This window comes from Pan troglodytes, chromosome 14 (assembly GCF_028858775.2).
Source record: "Pan troglodytes isolate AG18354 chromosome 14, NHGRI_mPanTro3-v2.0_pri, whole genome shotgun sequence".
Classification (NCBI taxonomy): domain Eukaryota; kingdom Metazoa; phylum Chordata; class Mammalia; order Primates; family Hominidae; genus Pan; species Pan troglodytes.
The window spans coordinates 44,636,335-44,663,676 of record NC_072412.2 but is presented as its reverse complement, the minus strand read 5'-3'; the positions used below and the strand labels follow the sequence as shown (position 1 = coordinate 44,663,676).

Below are 27,342 nucleotides of genomic sequence, written 5' to 3'. Positions count from 1 at the left end.
TGTACTACCCTAATCTGTTATTGGCTATCTTTCCTTTTCCCAAACTCATAATCAAACACATTTTCTTTAACATTTTATAAAGGCAATATAAAAAACTACTTCTGCCACCATGATGGTCTGTCTCCCCACTGCTGCCTTCCACTGTTCGTTGAGACCTTTAGAACACTGTTATTTTCCTGCTTTCTTTGCAAACTCATCTTCCCCTTATCCAACTCTAGGCTTTGCTGAAATAGTTTAGAAACTTTTGTTTCAGATTCTCATTAGTATTTTCCTTTGCATCATGTCTCTTTTTATTAAAGAATGCTTATTTAGCACTTAAATCTTACAAGCATTTTAGTTCATTCTCCTTTTGTATTTATCTGTATGTAGTTCAAGACTCATTGTTTACAGCTGTTTCGCTCCTTTCCTCTCACCTGGAACCTGGCCGTGTCTCTTTTGATTCATTGGCTGTTTAGCGTTTTTCCTTAAGTATTTTCCTCAGATGAAATACCTAGGTAATTTTTTCTCTGAATCTTTAACCCTGACGAATAAATGATGTCCTGAGTGAGTGGACAAGCTTTCATTCAGCGTGTTTCACAGTAGCCTCCATCATTGTGTCCTCCTCTAGTTTCCAGGGTGCTGGGGAGGCACCTGATGCCAGTTTGATTCTTTTTTCTTCCTAAGCAACTTTTCTTCTTAACTGGAAAGACTAAGATTCTCCCATAAACTTTGACCTTTCAGAATTTTATTAGATTATGCTTACAAGTTGTCTTTTTCTTAAGCTGTCTTTCCCGGAATTCAGTGAATTATTTCAATCAGCCAGCTCAAACTTCTCTTTTCTGGTTAAGAAAATATGTTTAAATAGTTCCTGTCCTTCTCCATCTGTTTCGTATTTTCTTCCTAAAATGCCTATTGTTTACATGTTAGGTCTCCTAGATCTGTCTTCCATGGTACCTAGATTTTTCCTCATGGTTTTTATTTATTTATTTATTTTGTTTTGAATTATTTCTTCTACTTTGTCATTGCCTCTAATTTGGATCGCCGTGAAGATCATGTTCTTCTTTCATTCATCCACTTAACTTTTTAGTTTTACACATCATGCATTTTGGTTCCAGAACATCTCAGTGTGTCTGTGTGTGCTGTATTTGAATCTTGTTTCCCCACCCCCCTCCCCAGCTTTGTATCCATCCCTCCACAGAAGATGCTTGTCCCAGGACATTTGCTTTGTGTGTTCTCTGGGTTTTTCTCTTCTGGCCACTCTTTCTTCCATGCAAGTCCAATGGCAGTCACAGAACACCACTCAGAATGCTAAGAAAGTGAGTGGTGGATGAGGAGGAAGCTTCTCTGCACCTCAGGGTGCTCAGCTGCCAAGGCAGTCTCAACACAGAGCTATTCTAGCTTTAAGGATGTCTTAGCAGCCAGGTGCAGTGGCTCACACCTGTAATCCTAGCACTTTGGGAGGCCGAGGCGGGTGGATTGCCTGAGGTCAGGCATTCAAGACTAGCCTGGCCAACATGGTGAAACCCCATCTCTACTAAAAATACGAAAATTAGCCAGGCGTGGTGGTGGCGGATGCCTGTATTCCCAGCTACCTGTGAGGCTGAGGCAGGAGAATCACTTGAACCCAGGGGGCAGAGCTTGCAGTGAGCCGAGATCAGGCCACTTCACTCCAGCCTGGGCAACAGAGTGAGACTCCATCTCAAAAAAAAAATGTTTAGCCTGCCTAGCTCTCTTAGAACTCATTGAGGGGAAGGAGGCAGCTAAACAGGTGTGTCCTTCGAGGTAAACCAACTCAGGCAGGGAGAGCCTCACCATGGCTATTCAGGTGAGCCGTGGTGAACCTTCACTAGCATTTGCCTAGAGTGTGCCACACTCATTCTGATTGTCCACATAGAATTTGTATTTCTCAGCTTGGGCTACTATAACAAAACACCATAGTCTGGGCAGTTATAAAAAACAGAAATTTATTTCCCACAGGCTGGGAAGTCCAATATCAAGGCCCCAGCAGATGTGGTGTCTGGTGAGGGCCCACTTCCTCATAGACAGCCATCTTCTCACTCTAATCTCACATGACAGAAGGGGTGAGGGCTCTCTCAAGTCTCTTTTATAAGGGCACTAATCTCATGCATGAGGGCTCCCACCCTGATCTAGTCACCTCCTAAAGGCCCCACCTCCAAATACCATCAACTTAAGGTAAAGATTTCAATATTTGAATTTTGGGGGGACAGAAACATTCAGACCAGAGCAGGGCTCTCTGCTGCCGGCCCCTAGGCTTGTGATTTGTGCAGAAGAAAAAGGTGGCCATGCCAGCTCTCTCATTCAGGACTGTGGCAGAGCCTGGGGTCTTGCTCACCTTTTTCAGACCATGAGAGGTGAATTAGTCAAACTCTGGTTGAGGGATAAAGAGAGCTGAGGTGCCATCTTCCTAGCCTCATTGTTTTAAATACCCTTGTTGATCACATTTTAATGTTATCAGGAGTCATAAATAAGTTCACTGTGTAGATATGAGTTGTGAAACTAGACTGTAAATGAGAATCCAGAGGCCCTCAGCAGTTTGTTTCCCAACGTTCATATATCAGCCTTTTCACCTCTAATACATTTGACAAGTTGGACCAGCCTTTGATTTGATTTTTATGTGTGTCTCATGAACAGACTCTTTTCTGTCTGCTTCTAGGACTAATTAGAAAGGAGATACATGACTGTACAAAAATACCATTAAGGCAAGTGAAAATAAGAAAATCAGTAATGTTGGTTCTCTTTGAATAAATAATAAGGGTTATTAGAAGTAATTGACACAGAAAAAACCCAGAGGACCCAGTTAATGAAAAGTCAAAGCACAAAATAGCACATAATATGTTCTGATAGCATAAATTTCACTATTTTGATTGGGCTTGAATATGTGTTGATGTTTAATTTGTCTATGAAAATATATTCTATGTATCATACTATACTATATTTTATGTAATATGACATTGATTAATCTTGTGTTTGTGGATATTTCTTTTTCCATAGTGATGACATATTGCAAAAATCCAAACTATGTACTTAAACCGTGCTATTCACTCAAAGGCACTTATTTGCATAATACTATATTGGTTCTATTGCTTTATAAATTAATTCTCTTGATTCTAAAGAAATACTTAAATTCATACTTGTATTTTATTGGTACTAGTTTGATGCCAATTTTCATGAACAATTGAGGCAGAATTTTACTTTAATATTATGAATTGTATAATACCTTTTAAAGTGTGGTTTCCTTTATTTACAGATCACTTGAAAAACTGACTGTTGATGGGAATGAACTGAATTTTTTCCCCCATGGAATTTTGAAGCTTAACCTGACAAAAATTCAGTTTGAGAATAATTTCACTCATCCTTGTTTTTGGAGAGATAATTCTTTGAATAATCCACAACAACTTACTCAAATTATTTCTTTGTTCATTGTCCAAAATAAACTACATAAATTTTATGATAAGATCCCAGTAGAAGTTCAGAAGTTACTAAAATGGTGAGCAAATGCTGAAGCCCTTTTAACCAAAATATACCTTTAAGCATTTAAAATGTTCTTCATTACAGGCTTAGATGACAGTGTCACTAACACGCACACATACTCCATTGAGACACACAAAACCATACACACAATTCTTCAAATCGCTCCATCCAGTTCTTCAGGTATAATAATGTAGTCTGAATCCGGCCCCATTGTGTGATATTCTCAAGTTGTTACTTAAATCCAGTGTGAAATATGAGTTGTCTCTATGGCTGTTGCATAAATCTTTTCTATAAATTTCTAAGTTCATAGAAGTGGATTCTTCCAAAAAAAATTATTTGGCTCCAGACACACGATTCTAGGAGGTGTTTCACTCCACTGTGATGTCATGGAGACCAGGAATAGAGCAGGCATGCATGGAGTAACCTCCCTCAGGGTATCAATGACCAGTGTTGGAATCATTGCCTAATCTCAAGACCAGGGTACTTAAACTCCCACATCCTTACAATCCACTTAGGCTTGTCGCTTACTTTCTTCAGATGGTAGAAGACGATTTTCATTGAATTATTGACCATCAGTGCTTAGGTTATTAATTTAACAAATATTTGCTATGTGCCTAAGTAAAATGGCTTCCCAGGAATATATAAATTAGAAACATTGACTCAATAAAAGGCAGAAAACCTAAACAGCCTAGTAACTATTGGAGAAATTGAACAGTGGTTAAAAATCTACCAATGAAAAAGGAACCAGGCCCAGAAGTTTTTGATTTTATGGTATTAAGATGTCAATATTCATGAATGCACATGAGAAAGTAAGAAAAATCACAAAGGCAGTAATTTTTTTGAAGAATTATAACCTAACTAGTGTGTGGTAAACAGATATGGGATCATGAGATTTCGATTCACCACAAGCTATTTGGGAAGCTGAACTTGAGATTCCTGAATTGCATGTGGACCCCAAAAGAGGCTAAATGGTCCCAGAGCAGCGAACTAACTCTCCCAGCAGAAAAAAAGTTTTTGAGAGAAACATCCTTGATTTAGACTGTAAAGTTTCCAGAAAATTACATTCAAACGAATATTAGCTCACAGCTTAAAGAAATTTCCAAATATATGAGGAAACAAGCCACCAAGAAAAAAGCAAAACAATCAAACAGATACTAATTTCCAAGGACCTAGGATATGAGTATTGCAACTGTGACCAGGAAAATATGAGAAAGAAATGTTAAGTAAAATGAAATTCTAGAAACTAAAAAATAATAGTTAACATTAACTCAATGCATGAGTTAAACAGCAGATTATACACACCTGAAGAGAGATCTGAAAAAATTATAGTAAACATTTAGACAGGAGGTAAAAAGACTGGAGAAAAAAGGACAAGATTTAACATACACTTGGAGACTCAGAAAGTGAGAACAGAGAGAATGGTGGGAGTCATTATTCAATGAGATAATGGCTACAGATTCTTAGAAGTAATAAAAGATATGAATTCGCAGACATCATCGGGAGCTCTATAAAAGCTAAGTAAAATACCTTGTGGTAAAACTGAAGAACCCCAAAGACAAAGATAAGAACCTAAAATCAGCCAGGAAAAAAAAAATCCCTTACAAAAAACAACAAATCAACTGTCAGCAACAGTGGACCAGTGACTGAAAAAAAATATTATTTTGCCCAGCAAAGCTTTCAAGAACAAGAGAAAACATGGTATTTTCAGATAAACCAAAAGAGAATTTACTCACAATAAATTTTCACCAAAGGAAGTTGCAAAGGATGTACATCAAAAAAAGAAAAATGATTCCAGATGCAAGTTCTGAGAGGCAAGACGGAATGGTGAGAAAAGCATTTGGAAAATATGTAGGTAAACAAACATGATCTCTATGAAATAACAATGTCTATGATATGGGGTTTAAAAAATATAACTAAAACCAGACATCAAACAGTTAGAAATATAATTTTTAAAAGATACTTTTTATGATAGGAAGAAACAAACCTAATGTAGGAATATATTAAGTGAAAAATGTGCAAAACATTTATGGAAAAAAAGCTAAAGCTTTATAGAATAGTAAAGAAGGCTGAAATAAATGGAAGAGTTATAGATATTTAGGGATAATAAGACTCAGTACTAAAAACACGTTATCCCCAAATAGAGCTATAAATTCAATGCGATTCTGGTGAAGAAGCCAATAGAATTTTCTCAGAAACTTAATAAGCTGATTCTAAAATGTATATGGAAAAGGAGAGGATCCAAAATAGTCAAAATAAATCTGAAAAAAAAAAACCCTAACATAAAAGCCTTGCCCACCAGACATCAAGACTTACTATACAAAGTTAGAGAAGGTAATAAAGGTTGGTATGAAGTGCAAGGAAAGGCAAATCAGCCAATGGAAGAGAAAACATAGTCCAGTTATTTTGTTCTCATGCATGTGGGAAAACTTGACATTTTGACAGAATAGCACTGTGGATCAGTAGTGAGAGAATAGACTTTGGAATAAATGATGCTGAGATAATTAGTCATCCACAAGGAAAAAACAATAAAATCAGATTCCTGCTATATATATGTCACCATCAGACACACAAAAAAATCATTTCCATTTTGATTAAAGATTTAAATATGAAAAGCAAAACTTTAAAGCTTTTACAAGGAAGTGTAGAAGGCTCTCTGTATGACTTCATGGTAGGCAGACATATCTTAACTGCAAAGCAAGAAATATAAACAGTAAAGCAAAGTTTTATAAATTTGACAAAAGTGTAATATTTACATAAATATAAGATACTATCAATGAAATTAAAAGACAAGCCATTAACTGGAAGAAGATATTGCAGTGCTTAAAATAGTTGAATAATATATATATATAATATATATTATATATATAGTAGTCGCTATAGATATATATACTATATATCTATATATCTACTATAGAGATGTAGTAGATATATCTACTGTATAGATATAGTAGACACTATATACATATATATATACACATATATATATATATATATAGTAGTCATCCCTTATCCTTGGGAGATGCATTCCAAGACCTCCAGTGGATGCCCGAAACCATGGGTAGCACTGAATCTTATATACATTGTTTTTCTATACATGCATATCTATAATAAAGTTTAATTTATAGGGGTGGTGGCGCCTGAGGTCACCATGGCTACCGAGCGCCAAACTGCAGAGCCGGTGGTGCCTTTGTTCGTGGATCAATACTTCACTCGCTGGTACAAAGCAGATGTCGAAGGAAGATCTTGTAAGGACCACTGTATACCACAGTACTCTAACCGAATATGTGTCATCACATTGGCAGAATCTCATCCAGTTCTTCAGAGTGGAAAAACAATTAAAAGCATTCCCTGTCAGATCAGTCCCAACTGTAGCAGACTTCAGAACAAGGTCTCCGGGAAATTTAAGTGGGGGGCACAGTTTATAACAGAACTTGCACCTCTCTGTAAGATTTACTGCTCAGATGGCGAAGAATATACTGTATCTAGTTGTGTGAGAGGATGTTCGATGGAAGTGAATGAAAAACATTCTCCATAAGCCATCTATTCTTCAAGAAAAGCCATCACTGAAGGCTACATTGCAGTTGAGTTACCCAAATTTGAAGAAAGTAAAAACATAACAGAAGGGTTACTGACACAAAAACGGTATGAAGAAGTCATGGTGAAATGCATTAATGCCACAACAGTGACGTCATGAGGACTGACATGGAGCAAAAAGCAAAGTGGGATTCTTGTTACCTGGCCTAAACCATCAGTGCACGAAAGGAGAAGAACCAGTATATGTGAAGCATATTTCACAGCCATAGGCCGAGGAGGCCTGGTGCTTCACTTACCTTCGTTTCCCCTCTCTGGCTTGCATAATGAGCCTTGGTTCCCATTTGTCTTCAGCCTGCCAGATCTGGCCTGCCCATGTACTTACCCTGGTCTCTTGGATCTCTCTAACAATTGGCACGCAAGGAATGTTTTTCTGATTAAAAACAAACAAAGCTCTTCGAAGAAAATTTAGAAAATATGGAAAAGTTTTAAGTAGCTAAGTAAAAATAATTTACACATTATCCCATAATCCAGAAGTAAATACGTTTGACCCTTGAACAACATGGGTTTAAACGTTAGAGGGTACCATAAACGAATCAAAAATATATCATTAACCAAACACAAAACCCACTTATAGAGCAGGCTGACTTTTCATATACTCAGTTTCCAAAGGGCCGACTGCAGGACTTGAGTTATGTGTGGATTTGGGTATATGTGGAAGGTCCTGGAACCGATGCCCCATGTAAACCAAGGGATAACTGTACTACATTTTAACCTACTTCTGTTTGAACATTATGGTATGGTTATTGCTTTTGCCTCATTGTCCTATTAGTTTGAAGTTTAAAAAAACCTAACCAGCCTTTCTTACACAATCTGCTATAATGTGACTACCAAAAAGTCTAGTCCCAGCCCATCTGCCTCAACTCCTCTCCCTTTTAGATTGTAGGGAAGAGGCTGGAGTGCAGATTATATCTTCTGCCCTCCTTATGCCAACAAGATGGCCTTCCCCTCTGAAACAAAGTAAAACTGCAACACTGTGACTGCTTAAATCAGGGATATGTGAAAAGGCTATGAAAAATACAAAAGCTTTCCTAGGAAATGTATTATAATGCAGTGGGAAGCTAATTATTAAAGTATGCATATTGTAGTCACTAAGTCTCACATACTCTAGTTACCAGCAAATAAATTACTGAGAATATGTCATTCAAAGGCATAGAAGCCTTTGAAAGGAACAAATGCTTTCACATCATTTAAACTAAAAAAAAAAAAAAAAACTCCAACAACTATGAATTTATAGTTTAAGATCAGTTTACACTGAATTTCAAATAAAAGGACTATAAAACTTGTCATTTTTCTGTAAGGGCTGTAACACATAAATATATTTCAATATCCCTGTTTTTAAATAAAATACACATTTATACAGAAAAAAGTTTATAAATTAGGCACAGTAAGAGATAACTAATAATAACAATAACTAATAACTAATAATAAAATAAGATAATTATAACAGTATGCCAGTATCACTACTGTCACACTTTGGGGCAATATTAAGTAAAATAAGGGTTACCTAAACAAGTCCTGCAATACCACAACAGTTGATTTGATAACTCAGAGGGCAACAATGGGTAGCGTCTACAATGTGGATACATTGGACAAAGAGATAATTCCTGTCCCAGGTGGGCAGTTTAAAACTTACAAATTGCTTATTTACGGGATTTTTCACTTATTATTTTTGGACCACAGTTGATAACTGAAACTGTGGAAAGCAATACCTTCGATAAGAGGACACTACTGTATATCTTCCATAAATCAATAAGAAAAGATATAAACCATAGACAAGTAGATAAGTGATAGGAATATGAAATTCATGGATGACAATATACAGATAGGTGATAAACATGAAGAATGTAATATCACTAGTAATCAAGAAACTGCAATGTAAAATAGCAACAATCTTTTTTTAACTTACCTATTTTATCAAAATTTAAAAGACTGATATTGTGCTAGCTTTGGATGCCCAAAAATATGACTATCATCATGTATCATTGTTGGTACTATAAATTGGTGAAAGCTTCTTGGAAGGCAATTTGACAGTTTCTTAGACTTTAAAATAGCACCTTAAATCTCAGGAATCTGTCTTATAGAAATAGTTACATGTAAACACAAAGTTAGATACAGGGATTATAACTGCAGCCTAAATCTGCCTCAGTCAGAGAGTGGTAAAATAACTTGTGGCATATTCATACTATAAAACATTATGATGCTATTAATAAGAATGAATGTTTTGACATGGAAAGTTGTCCAAGACATTTTATTAAGTAAAAAAAGCAAATTGTTCCCACAGACACATACATACACAGTGAGGGTGCACACATGTGAGAAAGATTCCATTTTTGTAAGAAACAGTTACTTATCTAGGAGCTGGAGGGGACAACCCAAGGGAAGAGCTTTAGTTATTCTAGGGAGAGGAGTTCCAGTGATTGAAGAGAGGAATAAGCAGGAATCTCTGTGTTTTTCTCTATATATTTCCTTATTGTTTGGAAATTTTACAAGGACTCATTTTCATGTAAATAAAAACTGACACAAGTGAATTATAAATAAAAGCAGCTGGAGGAGGAGCTGATAACAAATAGTTGGGGACATAGGGGAAAGATTCAGGGATGAAATAGTATTTGAGAAGGGTCTTGAAGGACCAGTAAAATTTGGAACTATGTCTTGTGTTCAAGGGACATTCCAGAAAGAGGAAACAAAATGGGAAAAGAGGGATGTGTACAAAGAGAAAAATAAATATTCAGCCAGAACAAAACATCCATAAAGGGTAGTGGACCGGGCGCGGTGGCTCACTCCTGTAATCTCAGCACTTTGGAAGGCTGAGGTGGCAGATCATGAGGTCAGGAGATCGAGACCATCCTGGCTAATGTGGTGAAACCCTGTCTCTACTAAAAATACAAAAAATTAGCGGGGCGTGCTGGCGGGCACCTGTAGTCCCAGCTACTCAGGAGACTGAGGCAGGAGAATCACTTGAACCCAGGAGCCTGAGGTTGCAGTGAGCCAAGATTGTGCCACTGCACTCCAGCCTGGGCAACAGAGTGAGAATCTGCCTTAAAAAAAAAAAAAAAAAAAAAAGAGTAGCGGTGGCTGGGCATGGTGGCTCACGCCTGTAATCCCAACACTTTGGGAGGTGGAAGAGGCTGATCACCTGAGGTCAGGAATTCAAGAACAGCCTGGCCAACATGGCAAAACCCTGTCTCTACTAAAATTACAAAAGTTAGCTGGGCGTGGTGGCACATGCCTGTAATCCTAGCTACTTGGGAGGCTGAGACAGGAGAATCACCTGAACCCAGGAGGCAGAGGTTGCAGTGAGCTGAGATCATGACACTGGACTCCAGCCTGGGTGACAGAGCAAGACTCCGTCTCAAAAAAAAAAAAAAAAAAAAAGTACCAAGAAGTGAGCTAAAAAGAAATAAATGGAGTTAGCTAGTTGTCCATTGGAGATCACTGAATGCATTGGAAGTTTTTTCTTCAGGCCTTGAGAGTCACTGAGTCCAAATAGTACAAATAGACCTGGCAGTATGTCACAGATAGACTAGTGCAGGGGAAGGCTGGGTGGAGGTCAGTTAAAACACTCATGTCCATAACAGGTAAGGAGGGATTGATCCAAAGTAATAAGTATGGGTATGAACAGGCAGGAAATGCAAGACAAATTATGGAGGTAAAATTAACATACCTAGGTATGTGAGCTGAGTGAGAGAGGGAGGATGAAAAATGACTAAGGGTTCAATCTCATCAAAGATGACTGTGATATTAGTAAAAATAAGAACAGTGAGGGAGGGATTTGTCACCCAACCACTGTCATCCTCCAGTGTCTGCCCTTGGCTTTAATCCTGAATTTCTAGCTACTGAAAATTTCGATACTGTCCTACTTTTGCTGAGTTCTTTGGATTGCAGCTCAGCTGTAGGCTTGCACTAAAGTCACTCTAAGCTCATCTACTGCTGTCACTCCAATGGCTGCCCTGTCAATTAGCAGCTATGTATGTCTTTTCTGTCCTGTACAACTTATCATTGCTGTCTGCCTCTCTCTGTCTCTCTACCCACATTGTATCACCTCAGACAGAGAATCCACTTCCATTGAGAATGGGGTCAGAAGACTCATGTTCCACAAAATTTTACCTTGACTTCCTTGAGCATAACAATGATAGAAATTTTTGTTTGTTTTTATTTTTTCTTTTATTTTTGGTTGGCACATAATTATACATATTTGTAACATACAGGGTGATATTTCAATACATGTATATAGTATGTACTGATAAAATCAGCTTAGTATATCCATCACCTTATTTATCATTTCTTTGTGTTGTGAACATTTAAAATCTTCTAGCTTTTTGAAAATACACAATAAATTATTGTTAACTATATTCACCTACAGTGCTATAGAACACTAAAACTCCTATCTACCTGTGATTTTTTTTCCATTTTTAACCTCTCCTATCCTCCTCTTCCTCTTACCCTTCCCAGCCTCTAATAACCACAATTCTACTCTCTACTTCCATGAGCTCAATTTGTTTTTAGTTTCCACATATGAGTGCCGTTCTGTGCCTGACTTATTTCACTTAACATAGTGTCCTCTAGGATCATCCCTGTTGCCACAAATGACAAGATTTTATTCCTTTTATAGCTGAATAGTATTCCATTGTGTGTATATACCACATTTTCTTTATCCATTCATCTGTTGATAAACATTTAGGTCAACTCCATATCTTGGCGATTGTGAATAGAGCTGCAATAAATATGGGGGTGCAGATGTCCCTTCAATATGCTGATCTCCTTTGCTTTGGATAAATACCCAGTAATGAGATTGCTGGATAGTATGATAGCTTTATTTTTAGTTTTTTGAGAAACCGCCATCCTCCATTCTGATGGCTGTACTAATTTACATTTACCACTGAAAGTGTGTAAGAGTTGCTTCTTTTCTGCATCTTTACCAGCATTTTTTACTTTTTGTCTTTTTTATAATAGCCATTCTCACCAGGGTAAGATATCTTATTATGGTTTTGATTTGCATTTCCCTAAATATTAGTGATGTTGAGCATTTTTTCATATACTTATTGGCCAATTTATATGTCTTGTTTTGAGAATATCTATTCTTTGATCATTTTAAAATCAGATTTTTTTTTTTTTGCTGTTGAATTAAGTTCCTCATATATTCATTAGTGCCTTGTCAGATGAATGCTTTGCAAATGTTTACTCCCATTCTGTAGGCTGTTGATTCTGTTGATTTTTCCTCTGCAGTGAAGAAGGTTTTTAATTCGAGATTAGTCCCATTTGTCTATTTTTATTTTTGTTGCTTATGCTTTTCAAGTCTTAGCCATAAAATCTTTGCCTAGGTCAATGTCCGGAAGCATTTCCACTATGTTTTCTTCCAGTGGTTTTATAGTTTGTTTAAATACTTAAACATATTCTTATAATCTGATGATTGTGAAATGGTATTTCTTTGCTATTTTGTTTTGTATTCCCCGATTACTAGGGAGATTGAAAAGCTTTACCTATGTTCTCTTGACATTCATTTTTTCTTCTTCTGTGAATAGTCTATGCCTGTACTAATGTTAATGTACTAATGGATTAATATTTTTTAACTGATTTCTAACCATTTAAAAATATATTATGGACTCTAATTCCATACTAGGTTATGATAGTACTTTTATTTTTTTAAATGATATATTTATTTTGTATCATAAAAAATAACATGTTTATTATAAAAAATTAGAAAATAAAGAAACACATTATAAAAAAACATAAAACCCCTGTGATCACATTTCCCAAGAATAATAACTATTTTCAATTTGGGATCTATCATTAGAGTTTTTTCTTGTTATGCATATATACCCTTTTGTTTTAAAAAGCTAGGATTGTATTATACATATACCTACTTTATTGTTCAGCTCTTTTAGCGTTTAGTCTTTCACTTAATGGGTAGCACTCACCTAGCTGGTAAGCTCAATGAAGATAAGGGCCATATTTTATACTATTTGGAGTCTTGGATAGCACAGAGTCTTTAGTAAAAATTTATTAAATATTGACTTGCTGTTTCCTCCATTTCAGCACATCCAGGTGTGAATGGTGTCATGGTCCCAAGTTTGGTGAAGGTTTTCGTGTCATCCGATCCTGTGATATTTTTGGAGCATCACAGCTTCCAGTTATGTTTTATGTCTGTTCTCCTTCTTGCTATAGAAGAATAAAGGAAAGCAGTTTTGTTTTAGATGGTAGTCCTAGTAGAAGAATAGCTCTAGATGTGGAGTTGTCAAAAGAATTATAGTACAGTGATTTATCGTATGTATTCATATATATATTCATATATATATTCATATATATATTCATATATATATTCATATATATATTCATATATATATTCATATATATATTCATATATATATTCATATATATATTCATATATATATAAACTTTACTGGCTTTTACTGCATATATATCTGCATATAGTAATTCATCTCTTTGAAAGTAGAGGTTCTGTTTGGAAGACGTAAGTGTCTTCTCATATGAATGCTCTTTGTAATTCTAGCTCCTTATGAAAGTTTGTGATTTTTTGGGAATTGTTGCAATTACCCAAGGAGGATTAGTAAAGCCTTTAGATTTGAATAAAGCTCTAGAAAATTTCTTTCAGAGCCTGTTTACTATAAAAGGAAAAATGTTGGAATCCTTTGCAAAATGGGTTATGTCTTACAACTGGTCTTTTCATGCATCCATACTAAGTGACGAGATAGCATTGCAGAGTCATCAGTGGGGTATGTGCTGCATAGAGCTTCAATGTCACACATCCAAGTGCTCAATGCTTGTGCATTTCTGTGGAAATCTGACCAGCACCTTCCATCTCAATTGTAGGTTGTTTTGGGGAATAAAAGATTAATTCTATCCCCATTTGTTTGTTTAAATTAATGTCCCAGGTTCTTAGAGAACTGGTACAGTCTTTAATTGTTACCTTGAACTTCATGTCCTAAAGCTGAGAAACTGGACATTAGTCTGATTCCATAGGCTAGCACCAGCATCTACCAAGGCCTACAGTGATAGCCTGACACAAAAATAAAATACAGCTTACAAAATAACATTGCAAAGCAGCATATACATATAGTAAAACTTACTTTAAGAATTAACGTTTGGTAAGAGAAAGATAAAAGGGCATTTTGATATACAAACAACTTTAGAATGGCATAGAATTGTTTCACATATCTTTACACACAGTTCACTTAAATCTCAAATATCATTGCTAAATTTAGTGATATGAAATGATTTAAACTTACACAGCTATCATCATTAATGTCAGAAAATATACATTGTCATGTTTGTGTGTGTCTTTTAGTGATATCATTTAAATAAAGATAAATCAAGCAGAATAATTTTTCTATTGATTTCAATAAATTGCAATGCTTACACGCTTTTCCTTGAGACTCTGTTTCATTTTTCAGCAGAATCAGGTAAACTTTGCTTTGCTTGATAAGTATACACTATATTCTCCAGCATAAGAATAAAATTATTTATAATGAGAGAAGTAACTACCATATTACACATGCATACAGAAAGGGATATTTATAGTATGATAAATTAATTCATTAAAATGTAATATACTCATAATTAGAAAACAAGATGAAGAAAATAATACTAACTCCCTGTGGCATATAGTTTATTAATACTCACCCTTGTTCCTGAAATATTTCTTGGGGAAGAAATATGTTTATTTATTTATTCAAAACATGTTGGGTTTTGGTTTAACTGAGTAATTTCACAATGAAATAGGAAATAAAAAAGAATAGCTTTCAAGGGAAATGACAAATTCTGAAGGACGTTTCAAAACTAAATATACCTAGATACTTAGACAAATATGAAATATACTTAGAACCCAATCTCTTCATGCTTAGTATAAACCTTGAATCTGAGTGATCTCTTATAGATCTTCCAAAAAAAGTAACTTACAGTATTTTTTAATGAAAGTAAGACATATTTATTATAGAAATATTAGAAAATACAACTAAACCTAAGAAGAAAACAAAATCCTCCTTGTAATGCCTCTGTAACTCAGGTTCAGTCATCCACTGCTTGCAGAGTCTGAATAACAAGAGCAAGGTCTGGTGGGAAAAAAAAGTGACTTAATTCAAGAGCTACCCGAGGGGAAGTAGTACAGGCTCCTGCCCTGAGATACCACTTCAGCCTTCAGGGCAGAAGGCAAGGGCTTTTAAAGGGGGGATGGGGAGGAGGGGAGGAGGTGCGGGGTCTGTGTGACTTGCTTCAGATGTCTTATCTATCATGTGGTCTGGCTGGCGCCATGGCAGGCAGCTACGTTGTAAATTGAGGCAATCTCTTAGTGGGTGAGAGTTCCAGAGGGGCCTGATTTGCTTCAAGTTTTGGTCTCTGCAACTTCTAAGTAAACACATAGATAAGCTTGCCATACCTGATGGAGAGAAGGTGAAGGTTATAATTGCATTCCTAAAGAGCTAAGTAGGAAGTGGGGGAAAAGGAAAAAGAAAAAGAAATCATTTTTTTCCTTTTAAAAATGGGGTACTCGGCTACACCGTCAACCAATGAAAGTCAGAGGCAATCATTTCAACATGTGTATGTGTGTATACATTTGTGTAATACATATGTGTAACACATTTATATAATGTATTACTCTTTTTTTAAAAATGGGATTATCTGCCTCACACCACAACAAAGATTAATTTCCAATTTTAGACCTAAAGGTCTAAGTTGAAAATATAAAAATAAATAGCTATGGTCTTTTAAAAATCAGATTTAGATTTTTTTTAAAGTGGGTAATGAAACCTCAAAGAAAAGATGAACAAATTTACCATGTAAAAAATTTTTAAATGTCTGTCGAGCAAAAATAACCAAAAATAAAGACAAGCAGCACACTGGGGAACATATCTATAGTATATATGACCAGTAAAGAATGAGCTTTTCAACAACAACAACAAAAAATGTATATATATATATATAGGTTGTGCATGTGTCTCCTGGCACAACTCATTCAGGACTCAAACTGTGTCATCAAGGCATTATCTAGTTTTCTGTCTATCTAATCTAGCTCACTCTATCTATCTATCTATCTATCTATCATCTATCTCTTACCAATACTTTCTAAAAATTTTGTCTCATATCCAGGTAATATGGATGGTCACTAATCATTCCAGGTTCATGTACAAGAATCTCAGGAACCTCAGAGGAAAACACACTGTCTATCCCAACTGTTACTGTAAAATACATTAGGGATGATTTTCATTGGCTCAGCCTGGGTCACAAATCCAAATACAAACAAATCATTAAAGCTTCATGGATGGCATATCCTGGCCAGGCCTGAGTCACATGCCCATCTCTGGAACTGGGTAAGGCAGAATTAGCCCCTCCCAAAACATGCTAATTAGATTCTCCACAAGAAAGGAGAATTCTAGAACTGAAAACTAGGGGAAGAAAAAGTGTTTTGGACAGCTAAAATCTGGAACTGTCAGAGACCTCTAAAACTTCCTGACACCCAATAAGCTGTTACAAGTAGCAATAACAACAAAAGATGACCTTAATATAGCTATAACGATCAACATTTAATTTTTGTTTTTTACCATAATAAGTCTAATAATTTTCTGCTAAAAAATACTTGTGCGTATGTCTAAAAATATATTCAAGTATACTTACCACCAGGATATTTACAATAGTGAAAAACTGGAAACATTCAAAGAGTTCATCAATATGTATGTAAATCCATACAAGGCACTATCATTCAGTCATTTAAAAATTAGATAACTGTTTCCTTAAATGGAAAGATATCTACCAACTAGTTTTTGAAAAATATTTACTAGGTAACATAGTCACATAACTCAAAAGGTACAAAAAAGTGTATAGGATAAAAATTCTTTCTTTAACCCTGATGCCTGGCATCCTTTTCCCTTCTCAGAGACAACCAACGATATCAATCATTTTGTATTCCAGGATAGCTTATGCATATGTATGCTAACATATACATATATTTCTTCCTTATCTGTATAATATTAGCATAATATATACTCCTTTCTCCATCTTTCCATTCAAATTATGTCATAGAGGTTATTCCAGATCAGTACATTATTAGTTTATGTTCTTTCTTTATGGTTTCATATTATTCCATTGGGCAAACATATATAGCTTATTTCACCAGTTTACTACTTGATGGACTTTTAACTTTTTAACCTCTTGCTTGGAAAAAAATGTTGTGATGAATAAGTTTGTATGTTTACATATATCTGTGGTATATTTTCCTGGAAGTAAATTGCTGGGTCAAAAGGTATGTTCATTTATATTTAATTGGGAGTTGGGAAAAATATGTATTCATTTGCTTTTTAAATAGGTAATACTAGCATACTTTACCCAGCTGAAAAAAGATTTAAGAGTGAAAAGTCTATTTCACATTAATTTCCTTCAGATGCCCACATATTGTTAACCAGCTTCTTGCATTTACTTAAACACTAAGTACCTATAAGCATGCAGCTGTATGTAGAAGAATTTTCTTTATTCCAGTAGTGCTTTTTTTTTGTATTATATAATTTAAGAACAGCATTAGCGTCATTCATACACTTGTTAAAAATATGGATTCTCAGACCTACCTCCAACCTACTAAATCAAAATCCCTGGGAATACTATCCAGGAATCTTAATTACTACCCAGTCTCCAGGTGACTCTAGTGCTTGCTGAGATTGAGAATCACTGTTCTCCAGAGGTCAGAACGCTCACACCAAAGTGTTGATTCAAGAGAGGCAGGTGTTGGTGTAACATACCTCATTATCTTTTCATTAGGCTCAACTATACATCATTATCACTGACGATCTCATCAATAAAAATTATCCCAAGAATGCAGGACTGGTTTTTGTTTTGTTTTGTTTTGTTCTTTGTTTTCAGACAGGTCTCGCTCTATCACCCAGGCTGGAGTGCAGGGGCACGATCTCAGCTCACCACAGCCTTAGCCTCCGAGGCTCAAGCGATCCTCCCACCTCAGTCTCCCGAGTAGCTGGGACCACAGGCAGGCACCACCACATCCAGATAATTTTTATATTTTTTGTAGAGACAAGGTCTCGCTATATTGCCCGGGCTGGTCTCGAACTCCTGGGCTCAAGAGATCCTCCCGCCTCGACCTCCCAAAGTGTTGGGATTATAGGCATGAGCCACCGTGCCTGGCTGCAGGACTGGTTAAACATTCAAATATCAACTAATGTAAGCCACTGGGTAATCACTGTAAGACCCACTTTATCTGTAACTTCCAAAACTCCAGGAGCACCAGAGAAAGAAGAGAGATGAGTGAATGTTTCTGTTTCTAGGTTTTCTTGATCATTGTTGAAAACATCTCAATAACCAGGCTCTTTTTTATCCTTCTTATTCCTTAACTTGCTTGCCTTCCATTCCTTCTCTTTCCAGCCTCCCTCCTGCCCTCCTCTTGTTCCTTTCTTTCATTCTTTTCTCTTTTCTATCTTTTTCTCACTCCTAGTGCAAAGTGTGCTTTGTTAAATTAAGACATGAAGGGGGACTAGGAATAACGGAAATTGTCTGTCTGTAAAATACTCAAGAGTATTGCAAAGTCATCCTGCGACAGTGAGTATGTGTGCATACAACTGCCTGTATACACAAAGAAAAAGGTTGACAGAAGCCACCTGAATGGTAAACAATGAATTCATGGTTATGTCTGGGAAACAGAATCTAGGGTCTGATTATAGGGTCCTTTGCTTTTGGCTAGATGAACTTCTCATTGTTTGAATTTTTAATATAATTATGTATTACTCTTATGAAAATTAAAAATGTTTTAACTTTTAATGGGATCATATAATGGTGACACTTTCTATTTTTCTCTCTTCAACCTTATATCACAAATACCTTTCTGTTATGATATTCCAACGTTGATGTGTCATTATGGAAGTGCCCCAATTTACTTATCTAATATTCTCTAATTAAATTACCTTCATTTTCTTTTCTATTATAAACAACAATTTGATAAAGAACATTTCTAAAGCTAAATCATTGCCAAAATCTCTACCCATTTTCATTTAATTTTGATATAAATTTTTTATGATAAAATTGTTCTTCATATCAGTTTACCTCTTCACCAGTAATGTATAAAATGCCCTTTTTTGCCTAAGCCCACATTACTGATATTAATTAATTAACTAATATATTCATTGCCAATTAGACAATGTCACTGATTTTTGTTTATTACTAGTAAAGTTGATTTGTGTTCCACGTTAAATAATCATGATTCTATTATCTTTTCTGATTTTTCCTTTTACATCTTTTTCTCACGTTTCTATTGGTATGCTTGTTTATCTTATTGATTTGTAACAGCTTAGATAGATAGATAGATAGATAGATAGATAGATAGAATATTAACCTTCTGTCATGTGTGATGAAAATATTTTTCTCAGTTTACTGCCTGCCTTTTTGAAGTGAGATTTCTTGACGTAAAGAAAATGTAAATTTTAGATTATAAAATCTATCGCTCTAGTTTTTGTTTTTCTTCTTAATGCTAAGCTTAATAAGTCCTTCTTCAGTCCTCAAATTACATATTGACCTAAACTTTACTTATTTTATATTTTTATCTTTGATTCACCTCAGAATTCATCTTTGATTCACCTCAGAATTACCTCAGTATGGTAAGTGATGTGTGGTTCCACAATTCAAGTCTTTCTAGAATTCTGGGAAGTTGTGCCCTCAGCCATTATCTGCTCAATCTTTACCCCACCAATCTGAAATGCTACTTACGATACACTAAATTCTTACATGGTTAGGCCATTTTTTTCCTCCACTTTCTGTTTCATTAACTTGTTTATGTAATGCCAATACCACACTGTTTTAATTATTTTAACCAAAACCAAGCCTCAATATATCTGATTTATCAAATTCCAACTCATTGCTATCCTTATGTAAAACTTCTTAGCTATTCTCGTACCTTTGTTTTTCTATGATTATTATAATCCTTAAAATTATTTTGTTTTATATCCCTTTCCCACACCACGTAAACTGTTTTGGATTTTGGTTAGGATTACTTTAGTTTGAAGAGAACTGAGAGCCACACCGGTTAGAGTCTCCCATCTGGTAATGTACGTTTAGCTTCACTAATGTGATCATGAATGTGATAATTCAGTCATTGGGGAATTCACTTCTCTATGATCCATGTTTTTTACGGTAAAAACAATATAGTCTGCAGTTTTTGTCTGCCTCTTACTTGGATATTATGCTTATGCATTTACTCAAAAAGTATAACTTCCAAGCTCAGGGTTTTGCCCAATATATCTCCCATGGAATACTCTGCCTTGTTCTGACAAACTGGTTGCCAGCTCTGCCTGCTCTCTGTCCTCTTGTCCATTATCAGAGTTTTGTGTGGAGCAGGTATTCTCAGCTGACTGTGGTGAAAAGCAAGGATGAGAAGGAAGAGCAAGGTGTTCTGAGCCCCCTTCACTAGGGATTATCATTTTGTGCTTGAAATCTAAGGGTTGTGTAATATCCTGTCTACCTCACAAGGGATATTAAATATCGTGTACCCAACAGCTCCGAAGAGACAGCGACCATCAAGAACGGGCCATGATGACGATGGCAGTTTTGTCGAAAAGAAAAAGGGGAAATGTGGGGAAAAGAAAGAGAGATCAGATTGTTACTGTGTCTGTGTAGAAAGAAGTAGACATAGGAGACTCCATTTTGTTCTGTACTAAGAAAAATTCTTCTGCCTTGGGATGCTATTAATCTATAACCTTACCCCCAACCCCGTGCTCTCTGAAACATGTGCTGTGTCAGCTCAGGGTTAAATGGATTAAGGGCGGTGCAAGATGTGCTTTGTTAAACAGATGCTTGAAGGCAGCATACTCATTAAGAGTCATCACCACTCCCTAATCTCAACTACCCAGAGACACAAACACTGCGGAAGGCCGCAGGGCCCTCTGCCTAGGAAAACCAGAGAACTTTGTTCACGTGTTTATCTGCTGACCTTCTCTCCACTATTATCCTATGACCCTGCCACATCCCCCTCTCCGAGAAACACCCAAGAATGATCAATAAATACTAAAAAATAAAAAAAAAAATTTAAAAAAAACCCTCTAGGCTGCAGGCACTCAGAAGTAGCTTGCTTGCCAGGCGTGGTGGCTCACATCTATAATCCCAACACTTTGGGAGGCCAAAATGGGTGGATTGCTTGAGCCTAGGAGTTCGAGACAGCCTGGGCAACATGGTAAAACACCATCTCTACAGAAAATAAAAGAATTAGCCGGGCGTGGTGGTGCGTGCCTGTGGGCCCAGCTACTCAGGAGGCTAAAGTGGGAGGATCACTTGAACCCAGGAGGCAGAGGTTGCAGTAAGCCAAGATTGCACTCCAGCCTGGGCAACAGAAGAGACCCTGCCTCAATAAAAATAAAAAATAAATTTAAAAAAAATTTTTAAAGTAGCTTACTGGTATCACTGTTTAAACATAAGCTGCCCACCAAGGCAGTGCTTTACTTTCACATATTCGACTTCATGCACCCTGAGCCTCTACCCTGATAATCTGACTCCCATAAACTGCCACCAGCAACCAACCATGAGTGACAGTTTAAAGATATTACCTGGTGTCACTGTCTGCCAGAGACAGGGTAGGGTTAGGGATGGGGAAGGACCAATCCTCAACCAAAGCAGCCAGGCTGGTGCAGCACCAATGAAGGCTCGTGGTGGCACCACCCAAGGGCCTGGCTTCCTGCAGGCTCAGGAGGAAAGACAGCTGCTGAGGCCCTGGAGTTTGCTTACTCAGGAGGGCAAGATGAGGTTCCCTTCTGCAGTGGTTGGTGAACATGCCCTCTCCAGGCCAACCACCTCCTCTACTGACGCTTGGTCCCTCCCAAAATTCTCTCTCCTCCCCCTTCCCAGGAGTGTGGGTTAACACCCAGTTGAAAAGCCTCCAACAGGCTGGGCACGGTGGCTCACGCCTGTAATCCTAACACTTTGGGAGGCTGAGGTGGGCAGATCACTTGAGGTCAGGAGTTTGAAACCAGCCTGGCCAACATAGTGAAACCCTGTCTCTACTAAAAATACAAAAAAAAAAAAAAAAATTAGCCGGGCGTGGTGGTAGGCACCTGTAATCCCAGCTACTTAGGAGGCTGAGGCAGGAGAATTGCTTGAACCCAAGAGGCAGAGGTTGCAGTGAGCTGAGATCGCGCCACTGCACTTCAGCCTGGTGACAGAGTGAGACTCCGTCTCAAAAAGAAAAAAAAAAGAAAGGAAAAAAAAGCCTCCAACAGGGTCACAAATACATGTGGAGTTCTTCCAGCAGATGAACAACTCAACCTGGGCAGCCACCAGGGGTGAGGAGGTGAGGGGTTGGGAGTTGATTCTTTCCCCTTCCAGAACCCAGACTCAGGGTCCTCACTTCCAATAAGGTAAAGGAAAGTAGAAGCCGAGGCAGCATAGTGAAATCCCATCTCTACAAAACATACAAAAATTAGCCAGACATGGTGGCACATGCCTGTAGTCCCAGATATTTGTGGGCTGAGGCACGAGGATCGCCTGAGCCAACAGGTCAAGACTGCAGTGAGCCATGATTGTGCCACTGCACTCCAGCCTGGGCAACAGAGCAAGGCCCTTCTCAAAAATGAAAATAAATAAATAAATAAAGCAGAGGTCAAGTGACCTGCCCAAGGCTCCTCATCTTACAGGACGTGCAAAGCACCCAATGCAGGATTTGGCACAGAGTATGGACTCAGAAAAGGGTAACTCTTATTTTTAATGTGAGAACTTGTGTCTGCCCAGCCCATTCTCCTTTCTCTTGTAACATGATGGCTGCCTTCAAGGACATTATGGTTTGTTTTTCTAAAATAGATTTTAAATATGCATTTTCCCAGTTTCTTTTACTTTTTTTTTTTTTTTACTTTTTTCCCCTTTGTTTCTTTTTTTAAAATTTTATTATTATTATATTTTAAGTTTTAGGGTACATGTGCACAACGTGCAAGTTTGTTACATATGTATACATGTGCCATGTTGGTGTGCTGCACCCATCAACTCGTCATTTAGCATTAGGTATATCTCCTAATGCTATCCCTCCCCCCTCCCCCCACCCACAATGACCTTTTCAAATGATTGAAAGTCGGTCGAGGATCTCTGATTTTTTCATTTGTTGTTTTCATTTAGGGGAGGGACAGGAGGTAGAGACTAATGACAAAAATTGATTCTTTATATTCTCTCCAAGCTGTGCTTAGTTAAGCATTTCTAATCTTTAAATGGGATTCCTTTAGCTAGCAAGCAATGCAAATGTTCCAAATGTAATTAATCTCAGAAATCCATACAGCCACAAATCAAGAGTACCAACTCATTTTGACTACCTAGCCACTCTTTTAATATTTCCATTAGGACATATTAGGAAGTCCCATTTTTCACCAATAAGAAATGCGGTGTGTTTGATCAGAAAACAGTTGTAGGAGGACCTAGGTACAGTAAGGCCAAATGGTTCAGAGTGTTCCTTTGCTGCATAGCTCTGGGGAATCGTGGAGATTCCTTGCTTTATAGTGGAAGAAAATAACAACTATATTAACCATCTGGTAAAACTTCCAAACTAGTGTTCTCTGGAGATCACAATTGTTAAAGCTTGGTTCAATTCATCAGTTATTTATTGAGCACCTTCTAGATGCCTGGCACCATGCTAGGTCCTTTGCATAAAGTGTAACGTAGAATTTCTATGGCAGAGGTATGCCCAGCATGCCGTAGAAGCACAGTGAAGCAGCACAGAGCCACCTCTGGGGATTCACTTTCTGAGGGAGCATTAGTTAAAGCAATCTTGCTGTTGTAAAATGCATGGCAGAGAATTATGGGAGATAATAGCAAAATAAACAAGGCCAGGTCACAAGGCTCTCACATACCATATAAGGACTGTTATTAGCTGTTAGGGAGTCATGGAAAGGTTTTAACTGAGGAATAATATCATCTAATGTGTATTCTGAATAGATTAGTCTGGTAGATGTACAGAGGAAATTCAGAGAAGATGTTAAGGTTTCCAACCGGGCATGGCAGTAGTAGTAGTAAGGAGGAGAAATTTTAAAAAACATTTAGAATATAAAATTGGCAGATTGGATGCAGAGCATGAGGGAGAAAGGGGAGTTTCTAGGACTATTTGCTTAATTTGCATCCTACGGAGGAAGAAAGTTTTTAAAAAACTTTACTTCACCCATCAATTCACTAAGCCTATAAATTTCTTATAGAAAAAATAGTTTTATAGGACTGATATGGCAAAAGTACGAGTTAGTTTTAATTCATGTTCTGTTCTTGGTACTAAAGTGGACTTTATGCCACCTTATACAAATGTGACATATTTTTAAAAATCCAGATTTGTCAAATAAACAAAGGTAATTATTCTCTTTATAAAATGATTATTTGTTCTAGAAAATAAATCTTTATATGACACTTTTAAACTGTCAGCTCTAAATGTGATTTAATGTACTATTCCTCAGAAACCTATTCCTTTTCTAAAAACCGACATACACGTATTTTCAAACTGATTTATTTTTTCCCAAGATATTTTTATTTTTTTAGAGTAAGTGGCAGATCAGTATTTTCTAGGATTCATTCATTCACTCAGTTAAGAAATACGTGCTGGATTCCTATTCTATGCCAGACACTATCTTATACTTTTCAGTTATGGCAGAGAATGAAACAGACAAAATATTCTATCCTCATGGAATGTATACTCTAATGGATTATACCTTTTTTTGTTTTAAGAAATAGGATATGCTATTCATTCTGCTAATTTTAAGTATTTCCTGGCACAGTGCTTTGCACATAGCAGGAACTTTCTATAGATTTATTCAGCTAAATAAATTCTCAAAACCAGAAAGTGACTCCAATAATATGTTGTGTAAATGATTTCACCATTTTTAATTTTCTTATTTATTGTCAGACTCAGAAGAGATGCCAGACTATGTATTCTTGTTTTTTTTTTTTTAATAAATTCAGATATACAGTCATTTGTTGGGAGAAAAAGACACTATGATTTGAATACTCCTAATTTCCTCCCTTAATCTCTCATCAAAGAGTGTGCTGTCTTTGCATCACTTCAAACTCTTACATACCAATATCAACCAAGTTACCTTGCCTACACAGTTCAGAATTTTGCAAAGCACTTTCATATACCAAGGGAGGGGAGAAATTTTTAAGCCATTGTTTTTCTAGTATTACCTGTGTGGTGCAGAAGACCGATTAACCACGGCATTTTCTTTCTCTCTTTCCTCCTTAGGAGCAGAATCCAATTTTTGGGTAGGCACAATTGCCTCCTAGTAGAAGCTACTACTTTCCCCAGGCTCCCTTGTAGCTACATCTGGCCACTATACTATGGACAGTAACATGAGTGAAAGTATTGGGTCAGACTCCAGGAAGGCTGTTGAAAGGCAGGTGATTGATTCGAGGGAGGATCTTTCTTACTCTTTGGTCTTATCTTTACTCTTTATTCCAGCGTAGAATGCAGACAATATGACTGGGGTTCCAGCAGCCATTTTTGGCTACAAGGTGACCTTGAGAATAAAGAGTAGAGAGTAGAGACCTATGCCCCTGATGGCATCATAGATCCACAGTATCAGACCTGGTATTCCCTATCTTGTACATGGGAGAGAAAATGATTTTTATCTTGTTTTAGTCACTGATATTTTGGGTCTCTGTTTTATCCAGCCAAATCTAATCCTAACAGATACTGCTTTAGACACTAATCAATGACACCAACAAAGAGTTAGACTCCCCCTACTGGAGAAATCTGTTGCTAACTCACTCCTTTTTCCCTTCAAGTGGCTCTTGGCTGTCTTCTAAACCTGGTATCAGTCAGATTTACATGTAAGGCTGGGGAAAATTTCAGCAAACTGATTTCTTTGTGATCTCACTTGTGGGGTGAGGCGGGGGGCTGGGCTTTCTCACCTCACCAGACACAGGTCTATATGACCTACTGGCCAGGAAGAAATCAACCACTTCTGGTCAACTTATATTTCCTTTTTGTACCTCTGTACAGCTGTAAACAACAAAAAAAAAGTCTTATAAATCAGCAAACCAGGAAAACCTGGGAACTGCACACAAAATCTGATTTGTTATTGAGTCTCCCAACATCTACTGGGATGGTGAATTTCTAGCCAGGTGAATTTCTATCATCGTATTCCCCAGCTTATTATAGACATTCCTAATCAATCCTGACACTCTCGCCTGCTAGGCCCTGATGTGCCTCTGAATCTTTGTCAATATAACCTATCAGACTAAGGTTCTCTTTGTTTACTTGTTAGTGCTTACAAGTGCATTTTATATGACCTCTTTTTAGGTTACTAAGCTCTTGTTTGGTAATGGTTAGCAACTCAAACAGGATACTAAAATAAGATTCGCATTCTCTTCATTTTAATTGGTGGCCAAATGCTTAAAATAAGATAAGTTTCACAATGATATGTTGTAAAGAACTTGGAAAGAAGGTGGTTAAAACTAGTTTTGTGAGTTAGTCATATATGTGTATATATATGTGTGTGTGTGTCTGTGTGGCATATATATATATATATATATATATATATATATATATACACACACACATATTCCAGCAATCTGGAAAACACATAAGAGATGTGTGGGAGGTCCACCAAGACCTGAGGAGACACATAAAAGAATTCCTTTAGACAGAACAGTTGCAGAACTAAAGCTCCAGGAATCACGGTGGTTGCTTCCCCTTGCCCTAAGCCAAGTGGGAGAGACTTCAAAGGCCTGCTTGATGAGTTTCTAATGTGTTTCCTGGAGCTCAGGGACATGGCACTGGCGCAGGACATACACAGAAATCGAAAGGGAGGAGACTGTGGCTATTGGCCTAAGATGGCCAAGTAAAAAGAACAGACCCAGGTCAGCTTAGGCATAAGCAACAAGACCCCAAACAGAGGCAAAGATGTGTCAGCTTTCCCTTGAGTCAGGTAGACCAGAGGGAGGATCAGGCCTGGGATCATGTTGAGAGGGTTCTCTTTAGGAGGTCTGCTTGGAGATTGAGCCAAATGCTACAGGGGGATCTACTACTGGAGGTTCAGGGCTTAAGGGAGGGGACAGAAAGTGGCAATTGAAGGAAGCACCACCAGGATGGTGGGAGCTGCAGTGGGAGATTCCTGGTGGGGTGAGTTTGGGACACTCTTCAAGAAACCCACAAAATTTCCAGAGACAATCGGCCTTGAGCATCCACCAAATCCAAATGACACAATGCCAGATCATGACGCAAGACTGTGCCAGTTTCTCCTAATCTCCTTTGGCCCTGGAGCACCACTCTGAAAGGGTCAGAAACTACAGCCAGCCAATGGGTGAGCAAGGTGGGACTGCGGGGTG

At 37.2% G+C, this 27,342-nt stretch overlaps 2 protein-coding genes and 1 pseudogene across 2 annotated transcripts in view; 2 read left to right on the top strand and 1 right to left on the bottom strand.

The window, feature by feature from the left end:
• LRRC63 (leucine rich repeat containing 63) overlaps positions 1-13,315 on the top strand; it is a 64,815-nt gene extending 51,500 nt beyond the window's left edge. Inside the window, exons 10-11 of the mRNA XM_063792504.1 lie at positions 3,248-3,487; positions 13,102-13,315. Coding sequence (XP_063648574.1) covers positions 3,248-3,487; positions 13,102-13,315 — 454 coding nt within the window. The remainder of the gene's footprint in view (positions 1-3,247; positions 3,488-13,101) is intronic.
• On the top strand, positions 6,620-7,490 carry LOC104004382 (protein Abitram-like; annotated as a pseudogene).
• RUBCNL (rubicon like autophagy enhancer) overlaps positions 13,051-27,342 on the bottom strand; it is a 161,847-nt gene continuing 147,555 nt past the window's right edge. Inside the window, exon 15 of the transcript XR_010150297.1 lies at positions 13,051-13,224. The gene's annotated coding sequence lies outside the window, so the exon portion shown is untranslated. The remainder of the gene's footprint in view (positions 13,225-27,342) is intronic.